The 14855-nt window shown below is 39.6% G+C and overlaps 2 protein-coding genes across 2 annotated transcripts in view; one reads left to right on the plus strand and one right to left on the minus strand.

The window, feature by feature from the left end:
- MAPK8IP1 (mitogen-activated protein kinase 8 interacting protein 1) overlaps positions 1–10007 on the plus strand; it is a 47257-nt gene extending 37250 nt beyond the window's left edge. The window contains exons 9-12 of the mRNA XM_032213081.1: positions 256–375; positions 1952–2022; positions 7279–7377; positions 8740–10007. Of these exons, the coding sequence (XP_032068972.1) occupies positions 256–375; positions 1952–2022; positions 7279–7377; positions 8740–8812 (363 nt within the window). The 3' untranslated portion in view covers positions 8813–10007. The remainder of the gene's footprint in view (positions 1–255; positions 376–1951; positions 2023–7278; positions 7378–8739) is intronic.
- A 922-nt stretch (positions 10008–10929) lies between these two features.
- On the minus strand, positions 10930–14778 carry C1H11orf94 (chromosome 1 C11orf94 homolog). Its single transcript, XM_032209148.1, has 3 exons — positions 14317–14778; positions 12469–12542; positions 10930–11497 (listed from the first exon to the last, which is right to left on the minus strand). The coding sequence occupies exons 1-3, from the start codon at positions 14433–14435 to the stop codon at positions 11361–11363; spliced, it is 330 nt and encodes a 109-aa protein (XP_032065039.1). The 5' UTR covers positions 14436–14778; the 3' UTR covers positions 10930–11360.
- Between the last annotated feature and the right edge of the window lie 77 nt (positions 14779–14855).

Here is a 14855-nt window from a genome sequence, read left to right on the forward strand (position 1 = left end):
TAAGGGAAAAGTCACTATTGCCAGATGTTGATGCAGAAGGTGGGCCAAGACTGTACGACCTGAACTCCAGAAATATTGGATTGTGCCCTGTTCTTTCAGTGTGTGCTTAGTCCAAACGAAGAGAAGGCCAGGGCAGATGTGGGGAGAATCAACTCTTGTCTACACTGGAGACAAATTGCTGTCTAAAGCAGAGCAGGAACTTTAAGAAACATTAATGGTTTGTGGCAGTTGATCTTTTTTTTTTTGTTGGTACAGATTGCCACTACACGTCGCCTCACTGTGCACTTTAACCCACCCTCCAGCTGTGTCCTGGAGATCAACATGAGAGGAGTTAAGATTGCTGTGAAGAATGATGACACCAAGGATCCCAGCAAAGTGAGTTTGACTGCATATGAAGCTCTGCTTCCTGCACTGTCCACACATCCCTGGAGGTTCCATTCTTCAGGGCCTCATTATCTCATTTCCTGCAGGAGTTAACTGGCTAGTGTAGTGAGGTGGGAACAGTGTTTCTGACCCTGAGTGCATAGATGGATGGTATGCTCCCTGCTTGTAGATATGACAATGGAACCGAAGGCTTGCTTGCTAAGCTCTAATCATCTTTGCAGCTTTGCTAAATCTTTCTGCTACTATTTTAAGCAGGCTTCTGAAGATCTATATAGTAAGGCTCTTTTGAGTAGCTTTTCTGCATAAGTAATTTACAAGGAGTTTTCAGGAAGAAATAAGGCCATGCTGAAACAGAATGGCTTGCCAAGACCATTCATGGTCAATGGAACCGGGAGGGAGGGTGGGAGGAAGGAAGGAAGGAAGGAAGGAAGGAGATAAATCTGTTCTCAAAGTTTTGCCCAACTTTTAAATGTATTTTTTTCTTTATAAACCCATATATTAATTCACAGTTATTTTACATTGTTTTGCACACAAGTATATTAAATGTAGTTCAGTTTAATATTATGTAGACAGGTATCATTTTGATCATAATACAAATTGGATGTGTTTAAAACTGTGGGGAAAAAACATATTTATTTATTTATTCATTCATTCATTAATTCATTCATTCAATCAATCAATCATTAGGTAAATTGACTTGTATGCTGCCTACTTTATCAATTTTCATAAGGTATAACTGTATCTACTGGGGTAAATAAGCCAGTGTCTTTATTATCAGAAGGAAAAATGTACCCCTTCATTTATCCAGAAAGCAAACTGATGCTATTGACTGCAGATAACACAGATTTTTTTTCCAAGTTATGCTTGCAGTGAGAATCCATGAAGGATGGTTGAAGGTTAGTTAGCTAGATTAATATCCCACCATTTGTTTGGTACAACTCAGGACAGTTCCAACACTGATGTTACCTAATTTGGGTAATGAAATGTCTGCAAGAAAACAAGCAAGCTCCGAGAGCACCAAGGACCCTCATATCAACTCTGAGCTACAAATATTCTCATTTATTAGTGCCACATATTGTTCCCTACTGCTATTTTTATTATGGCAATTACCATGTGAAGTACCGACTTCCCTGCCTAGGGAGGGAGGACTAGAAATCACAGTCACTTGATTTCTGGTCTAGCTTTAGAGATAAACTTGCTCGCATTAATGGCCTACAAACTCTTCTGGATGAATTACCATAGAATGCAGAGCTAGGCTCCTATATAAACGGTACCTGGAATTATCCCATTATTCTGTTACTATTGCTACTACCTAAGCCTCAAATTTCCTTTTCAAATTCCCATGTCATATAGAAGCTTTTGGTGAGAGTAGGAAAGTTTGGGATGCAATTTTCTCTTTCATGGTTAGTAAGCTTTTGTGCAGAGCAAACAATTGCAAATAGTTATACAATGACCATTTTTTCTAACATCCTTAATTTTTAACTTAGCATTTAACTTGTTCTTTTGTTTAAAAAATAAACAGCTATCACATATTTGATAACTTGGATATTTTTTTTACCTTCTGCAGGGGAATAAATGTAGCCACTTTTTCCAGTTGAAGAATATTTCATTTTGTGGATACCACCCAAAGAACAACAAGTAAGTCAGTCCCAAAATGTAGTCCAGCTTCCTTCACATGCTTGGTATTAGAGCTAAGGATTCTACCGATTTTTGCTTTAGACACTCCACTCATTATTTATGTACCCACAGCTCCAAATTTGAGATAATCTTAAGAGGTTTGAGTCTTTTCTGAATTGTTAATTGGTTGCATACGTAATTCTTACCCAGTAATCAACTTAAACTATGTGAAATCTAATTTGAGGTACTGTGGAATAGATATTGTGTTCCACACACCAAAAATTACTGATCCTCCTTATTCTGAACAAGTTACATACAGTATGCTTGTTCTGTGGTGTTCATTATCCAGTCTTGTTCTCTGAATTGTTTATTGATAATAGCTTCCTTTAGTGAATAGGTAAATATGTGCACATACAGTATAGAAAACCAGTGGAGTGATCATGGAGAAATTGCTATGTAGTTCTGTAATGCCATCTCTGTTAGCTCTGCTTTCTTTCACAATCAGATCTGGACTCCAACTGAACCTTTGCATGGGTCAACAGCTTTTCTTACAAGAAATATTTGTTTACCATTAGTTTATACTTTTTTGAAGGAAGGCATGGTGCCTGTTACCTATAATCAGGCAATGATTAGACTATTCATGGAAAAGGAACGCCAAAACTCTAGTCTATGTTAAATATGTCTCATCTATTATGAGCAAAATTCAAAACAGAATGCAATTTCTTAAATTCAGGTACTTTTTGTTTGCTTGTTCCTTTAAAAGACCCATTAGCTGCCCATATTGTAACCAAAACTCAGGATGTCTTACAAAACATTAAAAGCAGCACAAAGACACCTCCTAAATAATCACAAAGAATGTCACATTGCTATAGACGTTGTTCTCCCAACATCAGCATACCATCTTGCCTGGCTTCAATCTCATTCTATCCCACTAACTGTAGGAAGAGTTACCTGTTTGAGGCCTTCAAAATACAAGGATATACCCTATGGATTTTGGTTGTATGTTTTTTAATTTAAATCCATTCCAATGTGGTTTCATGTTTGATAGAAACAACCTTGAAGGCATACAGTAGATGGATGATCTACGTGCAATGAATACATAGTCATCTGTAGGAATGATGTGTGTGTCCGTGTCCGTGTCCGTGTGTGTGTGTGTGCCCGCGCGCATGCACATGCCAAAATAGACAGGATGTTGGGAGTTGTGTCCTACTAGAAACCCTACCTTTTTGCATATGCATGTCCTATCGACACACAAAAGGGACAGGGTTTGGATTGCAACCCCACACAATCATTTTATAGCGCTTATACTGAAGATTTTGATACTTCCCACTCAACATATGCTATTGAGTAGATTTTTTTCCTACTTAGATGATTAAAATTTCAAGATATTTGATCATTGCATTTTTCTAAATGACTGAACTGTATTTAGAATCCAAAATATTAGAGTGATTTCAATTTTGCCTATTTTAGAAAGTTGAAATTGAGGGTTTGTGTCCCACACTTCAGCCTGTGTGTTTCCAAAAGGAATCAGCTCCTTAATCACATTTAACATCAGTAAGACACTGCTGGAAGAAGACATTTCAATTGTAGGGTCCCTGCAAAGAGCATGGTGCTCTGCTGATTTTTTCATCTGCTAGTCCCGGAGAATCTTCAATTGTTAATGGGCAGACTGGGATGAAACCAAAAAAACCTGAGGCATAATCCAGAGGAGATGGAAGTTTGGATTTGTTGACGATTATGGAATTAGAGGTGTTCTGCCAATTTTGGTTGATTATTCATTTGTCTTGGAAAAGCAGATCTAGGACTCCCCCACATGGTTGTGTTGACATGCTACTCTCATCGTTGAATCAGGAGAAATGTTTGCTAGCATACGTTGTGCTGTCCTAACGCACGAGCCTAATTCTGTCTCAGAAATGAGGCTATCAAGCAGGGCTGAAATTCAGCAGGTTCTGACAGGTTCTGGAGAACCGGTAGCAGAAATTTTGAGTAATTCAGAGAACCAGAAAATACCATCTCTGGCTGACCCCAGAGTGGGGTGGGAATGGAGATTTTGCAATATCCTTCCCCTGCCACCCCCACCAAGCCATGCCCACAGAACCAGTAGTAAAAAGTAGTCAAGTGGTGATATTCTTACATTTTGAATTTTGGATAAATTAAGAAAGCAATTGGTAGATTACAGAGACTTTGTTTCCCCTCCCGCTGAGGCTTGTCTACTGTTGGATAATACAATAATCACATTTCAAGTGGCCCGACTGACAAAAATGCAGAGGTGCTCCACACCCATCCCCATAGAGTTAGACTGCTTCTGACTACGCTGTCCCCAGTGTCCCATGCTATTTAAATATAAGCATATCACAGTATACCATTTTTGTACTAGCTAAATCGGTTGCTGGTATTGTTGCTTCAACCCCTAGTATTTACTTCAAGTAACAAATGGTGATAATACAGAGTATTTGGAAGAACTTGCTCATGTTGAAAGATAATAGTTGGAGTTTCTCACCTGGCTTTACTACTGCAACGTGCTCTACATGGGGCAGCCCTTGAAGAGCATTCGGAGACTTCAGCTTGTCCAGAATGCAGCTGCGTGAGTGATCGTGGGTGCACCTCAGTACACCCACGTTACACCTATCCTCCGCGAGCTGCACTGGCTGCCTATTGGTCTTCGGATACGCTTCAAGGTGCTAGTTGTCACTTATAAAGCCCTTCATAGTATTGGACCTGGGTACTTGAGAGACCGCCTGCTGCCAATTACCTCCAACAGACCGATTAGATCCCACAGATTAGGCCTCCTCCGAATTCCATCCACTGGCCAATGCCGATTGGCTACCACCCGGAAGAGGGCCTTCTCTGTGGCTGCTCTGGCCCTTTGGAACGAGCTCTCCATGGAGATTCGGACCCTCACCACCCTCCAGGCTTTCCGCAAAGCCCTAAAAACCTGGCCGTTCCGACAGGCCTGGGGCTGATGAGTTACTGTCCCCGCTCGAATGGTGTGGCTGTTGATTGTTTTTAAATTGTGACGTTGTTTGTCCATTGTCTTTTTGTTCCTGTTTGTATCCCCCCCCCCTTACTCGGTTTGTGAGCTGCCCTGAGTCCCTCCAGGGAATAGGGCAGCATAGAAATACAATAAAAGTGAAAAATCGAAAAATCTTTAAGGTAGGTCAGGTTAACAAGCTTTGGAGATAGACAGCTCCTAATATAAATAATTCATGTCCAGGAGAAAATTTAGCTGGATCTATAGGCAATTCTCATTTTTTGCGAACTCGGTATACGTGAATTCACTTATTCGCAAAAAGGTATTTGGAACTGAAAAATTAATATTGTTGCTATTTTCATATTTATTCATGGACATGCAGAGTGACAAAACATTTGAACTGCTTGATGCCTACATTCTTAATTAAGGTTTCAGCAATTGATATTTTAGAATTCACAGCAATTTTGCAAAACCTAACTACCACGGATAATGAGAATTGCCTATATTTATCTCTGCGGTTTGAAATATTATTTAAAATTCTTAATTGGAATTTTACAATATGCAGAAAGATTTTCAAAACATTTGTTCTCTACGGCTTTTAAATGAAAAGTTTTCATATTATTTGCTCCTGTTAAATGATTAAAATTTATTTTAACTATCTCATTTCAAAACTATTGATAAATTGATAATACATGTTAGTTTCACATTATAAATAACTTTGAGAAGATCTCAGCCTTAAAGGTTCCTAAGCAATAGAATAAACATAAACTAATGGATAAATAAGAATTTAGATTGGTTAGAGAGAAAAAAGAGTGAGAATTATTGAATCATGAATAAAGCCGTCATTGCACATCAATGAACGTACGCCCCTGTCATTCAGAGACAGTTGCATAGGTCTTGCATTTATACACCTGTGAATGTTAACATTCTGGTTCCACCATAAAACCATGTTCGACTAAAGCGCGCTCGACGAAACTGCGTAGCTGACGTCATCACAGGGCGACAACAGTGCGGAGACAGAAGCACGCTGTAAACGCTAAACTTAAAATTAACCCCTAAACCTAAACCTAACCCCCCTAAACCTAATCCTAAACCTAACCCTAAACCTAACCCTAACCCTAACCCTTAACCTAACCCTAACCCTAACCCTAACCCTAAAGCTAACCCTAAATCTAACCCTTACCTTAAGTTGAATTGGCTTGCTTTCAAAGCGCTATTTAAAGCGCCCTTCTTTCTCCGCGCTGGCTGTTGTCGCCCTGTTGATGACGTCAGCTACGCGGTTTAATCGGGCACGCTTTAGTCGAGCGCGGTTTTGTCGTGCCACGAACATTCTGACTAGAGAGTGCTCAAAGAACAGAAAGTCAGATCTACTAACTTGAAGCACGGCGCAGTTGGGATTTGAGAGGTGTATGTGTCGGCCCTGTCTGCAGCCTTCTTCAACCTACACTTACCTACCCTCAACCCTTCCGCCGCATAGGTATACCACAGTGATTACGTGCAGTTGTGGGAAACACTAAGTCAAGCTGTAGGCTGCAGTCCTAAACATATTTGTTGTGATATTTGGCCCACCAAACCTCGTAGGCTTCAGAAGAGATTCCGGTAAAAATATTTTCCATCTTTTCATATTGATTTCTCTGTGAGGTCCAAGATCCTTTTTTATTCTTTATTGTGGCACTTTTTCCTCTCTAGAAGTTGTTGCGGTTTCTTCCTTTATGGAACCTCTATAATTTAAAAGCAGTTTAGCTTTATTTTATTATTTCAAGAAATCTTGCTACTTTCTTTGCTGTCCTAGGCTGGATTTTAATCATTTTTATTTGTTAAAATGTTAACTACTTCAAGGCCTACTTTGGTAAGTGGATCTAAATTGTGCCCAACCTAGTGCTTTATAGGTATACAGTACATGTCTCATTTTCTAAATACAAACTAAATTAAGAAATATATATATAAAAACATTCCAAACAATTGAGGTATTGGTATGGGTTTATCTATGTATTTATTACTGGCTCCATCTTCATCTCATCTCCATCCATCTCTCTCTCTCTCTCTCTATCTATCTATCTATCTATCTATCTATCTATCTATCTATCTATCTATCTATCTATCTATCTATCATCTATCTATCTATTTATCTATCTATCATCATCTATCTATCATCTATCTATCTATCTATCTATCTATCTATCTATCTATCTATCTATCTATCTATCTATCTATCTATCTATCTATCTCATTACTGTAACCTATATCTTGTTTTTTCAACAAATGTTGCTCTCAGGGTAGCTAACAAATTTTATTTTCTCCATCAGATATTTTGGGTTCATTACCAAGCACCCAGCTGACCATAGATTTGCGTGCCATGTCTTTGTCTCAGAGGAATCCACCAAGCCACTTGCAGAGTCTGTAGGGTGAGTTGTGGGCTGCTATGTCCTGGATTCTCATTTTTCTAGGGATTTTATTTGATCTAAGGGAAAGGGGCACTAGCCACAGATAATGGATGTAGTATGTACCTTTGAGAGGGATGTGGTGGCTCAGTGGATAAGACACTGAGTTTGTCGATCAGAAACGTTGGCAGTCCGGCGGTTCGAATCCCTAGTGCCATGTAATGGAGTGAGCTCCTGTTACTTGTTCCAGTTTCTGCCAACCTAGCAGTTCGAAAGAATGTAAAAATGCAAGTAGAAAAAATAGGAACCAACTTTGGTGGGAAGATAACAGCGTTCCGTGCACCTTCGGCATTTACTCATGCCGGCCACATGACCACCGAGACGTCTTTGGACACTGGCTCTTCGGCTTTGAAACGGAGATGAGCACTGCCCCCTAAAGTCGGGCACAACTAGCACCTATGTGCGAGGGGAACCTTTAGCTTTATGCAGCTCTGGTTGCAGTAGTAATCACAGCATACTTACTAGGGTCAGGGATTTTTCAGTGTCCAGGAAAGGGTAAACACAGTTTACTGAGAATTCTAACTCTGTCTTCAGTTTGCTTAGAATCCCATGAGTATGGCATGAAGACTTGTTTCAGGGAGATGCAAGGTTTGACTGGAAACTCTCTTCATTGAAGTTAGTGAGTTTGCAGAAATGTACTGTGTTTCCTGGAAAATCTTAGAGTATTGAGTCAAGATGTTCTTAAAAAAGCAATCTAGTGCTTCAATTCTTCATCATTAAGATGTTTAAATGGCTCATGGAGCTGCTCCTGTTTTTCAATATGCAGCATTTTCTAACGGATGATCAGGCCCTCCGCAATGTGGAGAGAGAAGAATTCATTAAGGCTGATGCATTTTTCTGAGGCCAATTTGTACATATCTGTGCCTAAATGTTCTATTTGCATGAACGTTAATATATGTGCATGAGGTCAGCGCTATTAGATCTGTGAAAATTCCATTTCTGAAATGCTGTTTGTTAAAAAAAACGAGTTACTACAGATTTATGGTACTTGGTTCCCAGTTATTTGGCACAAGTTCTTGCATAACTTATTGTCCTTTCCTGTATAGTTGGCACTTAATATGTGCAGTAAGCAGGTTATTCTGCCAAATCTTTACAATTCTGGGATGTGCTGTATTTTTATCATTCTTTACCCGGTTACAAAAGATTATTTTAGGGAAATCTGATTCTTTTTCCTAAAGTGCTTGAAAATATAGGACTAAATAATGAAAAACTTTAAAAAGAATGGGTGTGTGAAGCACAATGGTTCTTGAATCATGCTGTGTCTGTACTCTATGACACACATTAGTTTCTCTTCAAAACACCTTTTTGTCTCTCGTTCTTTTGCAGGAAGGCTTTCCATCAGTTCTACAAGGAATGTGTGGAATATACGTGCCCCACAGAGGATATCTATCTAGAGTAGGGGCAGGCCCAGCCCCCTCTTCCTGTATAGACAAGGGCCATTTCCCCATTGTGCATGGACAAAGCTGCTTCAAGTCTGGAGGAGGAAGAGGCATGGGAGCAGTTTCCCTCCATATGCAGAGCCCCTCCTCTTTCAGTACACCTCCTTTCCTTGGGCAGGGGGTTTGGGAGTCAAGAATGGGTGGGATGGGTGGCAAACCATGGGGATTACTATTTTTAAAGAAATGCATTCTCTTTTTCTTTATTCAAAGAAAAATGCCACCAGTGAAAGCAGTTGCTGCCCCACACATCTGGATGATCAAGCAAAGCATTGGCCCGAGAACAGGCAGGGTTGAAATATCCCATCTGTTTGACATAGGAGGGGGGCTGGTTTGGTGCCTGGGCAAAGAAGCTCCTCCACACTTTTGTGGGTTCCTGCTACGTGCTGGAAACTGCTCTAGTCTGCCACACGTTCCACATTTAACATAGGCTGTTTAATAGGACAGAAGTGCTGGACTTCCACCAAGAAAATTGGGCAGTTGATATGCTTAGATAAAAGATAAGGAAATAATCAACCAAAATCTTGGAAACGGCTATGGAAGCTAAGCATAAAAAGATTTCTGACAAGTCCCAGTAAATACAAATCCATTTTGTATTTGACCTCCCATGTCTGTAAAAGTAATCCAGGACTACTGTACCGGACATACTTTGGCACTTGGACTTTGAAAGGGAGAAGAGTTTGAGAAATCTGGAGTTATAGCGTCAATGTATCTTGTGGGTGCCAGGTTGTGGGAGGCTGAAGGTGAAAACTAGAAAGAACCACTGTACTTCTAACTGATATAGATAAGACTCTCTGTTCAACTCTGGTTGTGCTATCCCCTTTCCTTCATCTATCTGCAGATCCTAATCTCACAGGGATGGGAGTAATCTGGATACTATGGTGAGCCTAGAGCCGTGCACCTGATTCATCCATATTAGGGGGCTGGGAGATGCTCCAGCCATTAAGCACAATGCTGAATCAGGAAACAGTAGTGAGGTCTTGTGGGAGAGGCAAAAGCTAGGGGACTAGCATGGGTAACGGGGGCCCAAGAACTGCAGAAAGGTGTGCCTTTGCCTTCCTCCCCTGCCTACGAACCCGAGCTTTCCAGGCAGAGGGCTCTGTGCTTCTGCTGGATCTGCTCTGATGACAACAATGATTAAACATTGATGTTTCAAAGGAACCGTGTTGCTTTTGTGTTATGAGGTCTTTTAACAACTGTTTGAAGCCCTTAGGACCGAATTGCAGGAGCCAACGTAGATGTTTCAAGAGAGAGTATTGTATTAATGTACCCACCCACCCAAGTCTGAGAAGTAGTCTACATAAAATTAAGAGAAGTCTTACATGCCTGCAATTTTCAGAATTATACATTGTAAAGATTGCAGAATCGTATTATATTAGAGCCCTGTTTGGCTTGTATGGAATGACCATTCAGGGGCATAGTGAAGCAACTTTCTTTTTGCATTTCCTTTGCCCCTGCATTCATTTTTCAAGATTCACATCCTGCATCTCCACAAGGAAAAGTGGCTTACATAGTAGCCCTTATTAGCCAAGCTGTCTCTGTATCTTTTATTGTTATGTACAGTATAATGTGGAGGGCCCTGTTTTTTACGTGTCGGAGGTTACCATTATGTTCTGCCATTTCATACTCACTAGAAATCTGCTTTAATAGCTGCATCCTCACATTCTCTTAAGGAGCAGCTGGTTTGGTCTAGTATTTAAGGCAACAGAAACCAGGAGACTGAAAGTTCTAGTCCCGCGTAGGCATGAAAACCAGACCAGTCACTCTCAACTCAACCCATCTCACAAGATCTTGAGGAAAATAGGAGGAGGAAATATTAGGTATCATTGCCCCCTTGAGTTATTTACAAAAATAATAAAAGATGGGATAAAAAAGAAAGGATTTTGAGATATTGGAACTTGGGAACCTGAGTCAGCTTTACAACAATGTCTGTCTCTAATGTCAGCCGTTATTTCAGCCAAATATGTAATTACCTACTAAATAGGCATTCTCTAAAATGCCTTTAGATGAGTTTGGATCTGGGCTTTTGCTAAATATTATGTAAATGAATGGCACTACAAAGACAGAAAGGCTTTTGAGAGCTAGGCCTATTTAATAATTGTTGAAATTGAAGGCTATAAAATCTGTTCATAACATTAATTTATATAGATTATAATTTTAATATGAGGTGGAAACCAAATTCAGAATCACTGGAGAAGTTGTTGATGAAATAGTCATGGCACTGAAAACTGTATTGGACTCTCATTTTTCACTACACAGCCTCAATGTTGGTGATGAAGCCTTATCTCCAGCCAGTAGCCAAAAGTTTCCAAATTATTATTTAGCATAGTAGGAATTAAAAGCAAGAAAGGAAAACAGAGAATCTACAAACGTCAATCTCACCTTAAAATATTGTGTTTATGATAGGGGTGCAGACAGAGCTGCAGGGAGAGTTTTTAGAATAGCGTTAAGTAACAGGATGGGGATTATTGCTATATGCATTTGGCTATACAGCATGTTCTCTTGCCACTTTCAAAGGAGGTCATCGTAATAATACTCTTCAACATTGGGTTCATCCCTTTTGCTTTTATGTGTTCTGTGCAGTGTTTCTGACTCCTTACGTTGTTTCCGTATCTGGAATTTGGGATGGCGTGGTTGAAGGCCATAATCTGTGAAAACACAATCTTGTGAAATACTGCAGGTAGTAGGAATGGGAAATATTATTATGGTGGTTATATATCCCCAGAGGGCCCACAAGCAGGCACTAGTCACACAAGTGTAGACCCCATTCCAGTCCTGTTTTGGCTGCAAAGGAGACACTAACTTCCATGGCTACTACTTTTTGTAATTGATTGGTTGATCTAGAACTGACTGACCTGGAGAGGGCAAAGCTTTGCTAGTAACAAGTCCATTAATGCACAGATTGGAAAGTGTAATTGGAAGGATTTTGTTCTTGCATTTTTGTAGCCTTCCTGACAGGAAATTCTTTTCCCAGGCGAATCCTGTCTCCTAGCTTCCTTACATCATGTTACGTTTGTAGGGTATTGAACTCAAACTCGCAAACTGCCCTTAGATATGTTTGTATCTTGACTGCACATATCTGGGTAACTACTAGACGGTACCCCAAATCCCTCTTTGTTGCCACTTGAGATTGATAAGTTAAATACTTGGCAGGTTGAATCCCAGGTTCAAAGACAAAGAGGGGAAAAAATGCAACAAAAATTGTAGTGCACTGAGTAATCATTGTTCTACATGCCAATTGGAGGTCATATTTTCATATGTATTTAAGCCAGTGTTCATCTCAGAAACTTTAAGAAGTGTGGACTTCAATTCCCAGAATTCCCCCAGCCAACATGGAAATGGAAGCCCACCCTTCTTAAAGTTGCTAACATTAGGAAATGCTGGGTAAAGCTGTATAGAGAGTAGCATAACACAGGCCTGTCCCTAATGTGGAGCATGGGCACATTGTGGGGACAATAGTATGATTTCCTGAGGTTCCAGGACAGGAGGGGGAGAGGCACAACAAAACAAGTTGCATGAATGTGGCCCCCTGCCTAATGTGGAAGAGATGTAAGCAATGTGCCTTTACCCAGTGATGCCTTATGCCAAGAAATAGGAACTAGATTTAATAAGTGCATACCATCCACTAAGCCAAACTGTTTCTGCTGGAGCTCCAAGGGTGCAATGAAGTCTTCTGGGACAGATCTTCTGAATCTGCCATAGGAGAGCACAAGATCAGGAAGGGCTACGATTACTGCTTAAAGCACTGGTGTTTGTTTTAAAAAACAAATCAATACAGGGCAATTTCCTCATCATTTCTTTTGACAAATCTCATGGGCAGATAACCAAGTGACTAAATCCTAAATTGTTTTTTTAACAGTAGCTATCATAAATCCTCCATAACCACATGACATTTCTTGAATCCATAAACAAAATGCTGTAAAATTCAATTAATGGATCATCAATAAACTTAATTTACATATTTCAACCTTAATTCTCTTTATATTGGTATTGGATATAGACTATGAAGGAACAAATCCTCCAAGGAATTCCTCCCGTCAGAGATGTGCATGTTTGCAATCTTCCATGCACACCACTTGTTAAATCAGAACTTGCAAATCTTGATGTGAAAATCATATTGCAGTGAAATCATACTGGCACTCTTTCTATAAGTGTTTATTTGTTGCAGGTGCCCATTGGAACACACTTTTATTGTGCCTGAATGTGACTGAAATGAGCCTGCATATTTGATGGGTGGAACTAATTTGTTTTAATAATCCTTAATTTTTATTGATAATCCTCACAAATGAAATTCTTTCTATTTTTAAAAATATGAATTTAGTCTCTAAGTATATTTATGCAGTTCATTGTATCTTTTTCTTTTCTATTGCAATCTTTCAATAGTCCAAAAAGAAAAAAAAAATATAGTCCGTGGTCTAAATTGTTCTAGGAATATATATTTCCTTCAGATTTCATACTCTATGATTGTATCAGTCCAAATATTACTTGTCAGTAAAAAAAAAAATTACCAAGCGCCATTTTCTATCACTAGTTATTAAAAGAGTTCTTGTGTGCAAGATCACAATGTCACAGATATAATGAAACATGAAAATAAAGTGAGGAAGAAACAAAACAAAACACCAGTAATGAACAAATGATGAAATGTCCTACCCTGAAATATGCTAGTGGTAACTGTATAAAATTTATTTATTAAAGACAAAACTGCATGTTGGGTAATGAGCATTTTATATTATCTGTCGTCATGATCTCTCACCTCTCCTTGAGATAACACAATTACACAGTGACATCATATAATTGCAATTTTCTGAAATAAATTCTTATCTTGGGGTGTCGTGTGGGGAAAAAAAATACCAAAAAGCTCCACAAAAAAAAAATCCACCCATCACTGAAACTTAAAGGCATATCATGCCTCACTCATTCCAATCAGATATCAGTGTTTTACTCTTTTCTGATAAAAGTTAATTTCAATTAATTAAATAATCAGTATTTGGATTCATCCCTCGGTTTTTCCTGAAACTGAGCTTAAACATATTGTACACTGTACACTTGCAAAGTTGTTCTGTCAATGCTAAAAAGTGTAAAATATTCCTAAAACTGGGTATTGATAGGGAAGATAGCACCACTACATGATTTTTCAAGCCAGGTGGCCCATCAATGCTCCTTTCCCATCGTAACTACCATGTTTCCCCAAAAATAAGATAGGGTCTTATTTTCTTTTTACCCCCAAAATAAGTGCTTGGCCTTATTTTCAGGGAGGTCTTATTTTTGAGGTGCAGGAGGCAGCGAGCATGGTCACCTCATGGCTGCTGCTGTGTTGCAGTATTTTCAGGGAGGGCTTATATTAGCATATGGGCTCAAAAGCCCGATTGGGCTTATTATCCGGGGAGGTCTTGTTTTCAGGGAAACAGGATATGAATTTATCAGGTACATAGGATCAGTACTGAGGCATAAAAGCTCTAACCGTTACCTTTGAAGACCTGGCACAGTCAGTAGTTGCTGCATCAGGAGTAACATGATCAAAAATCCCATCTCGCCTACAAAGCCAAGCCCAGCTTGATCTATTTTTCTCTCGACAGAAGGCAGCATTCAAAGGCTACAGCGTTGTCACAAAGGTATAGAATGCAGGGCAATGCTGAGTTCCATGCACTGAGCAGTGAACAAAGGTTACTTTAACAACAACAAGCAGGCATCCGCTTCTCCCCCCCCCCCGCTCCAAAAAAAATCCCGATACTGTTTCAACTGTGTGGTTGAAGTCCATTTTAGAGAAAGCTACTTTGTTCCATCTTCCATAGTTGCCCATGCTTGTCGCCATTAATTGATCTTCCCAACTTCTGCTTGATCTAGGTACCCTCTGACCCATGGTGGGATTCAAATTTTTTTTTACTACTGGTTCTGTGGATGTGGCTTGGGTATGGCGTGGTTTGGTGGACGTGGCAGGGAAAGGATACTATAAAATTTCCATTCCCTCCCCACTCCAGGGGAAGGTTACTGCAAAATCCCCATTCC

Source organism: Thamnophis elegans, chromosome 1, assembly GCF_009769535.1.
Source record: "Thamnophis elegans isolate rThaEle1 chromosome 1, rThaEle1.pri, whole genome shotgun sequence".
In the NCBI taxonomy this organism is placed as follows: Eukaryota; Metazoa; Chordata; class Lepidosauria; order Squamata; family Colubridae; genus Thamnophis; species Thamnophis elegans.

Coding starts and splice junctions, on each gene's coding strand:
- C1H11orf94 (XM_032209148.1), bottom strand. CDS start 14,435: ATGCTGCCTTCTGTCGAGAGAAAAATAGATCAAGCTGGGCTTGGCTTT. Junction 12,543..14,316: donor ACTGTGCCAGGTCTTCAAAG/GTAACGGTTAGA, acceptor CTCCTATGGCAG/ATTCAGAAGATCTGTCCCAG. Junction 11,498..12,468: donor ACAGTTTGGCTTAGTGGATG/GTATGCACTTAT, acceptor GTGTTTTCACAG/ATTATGGCCTTCAACCACGC.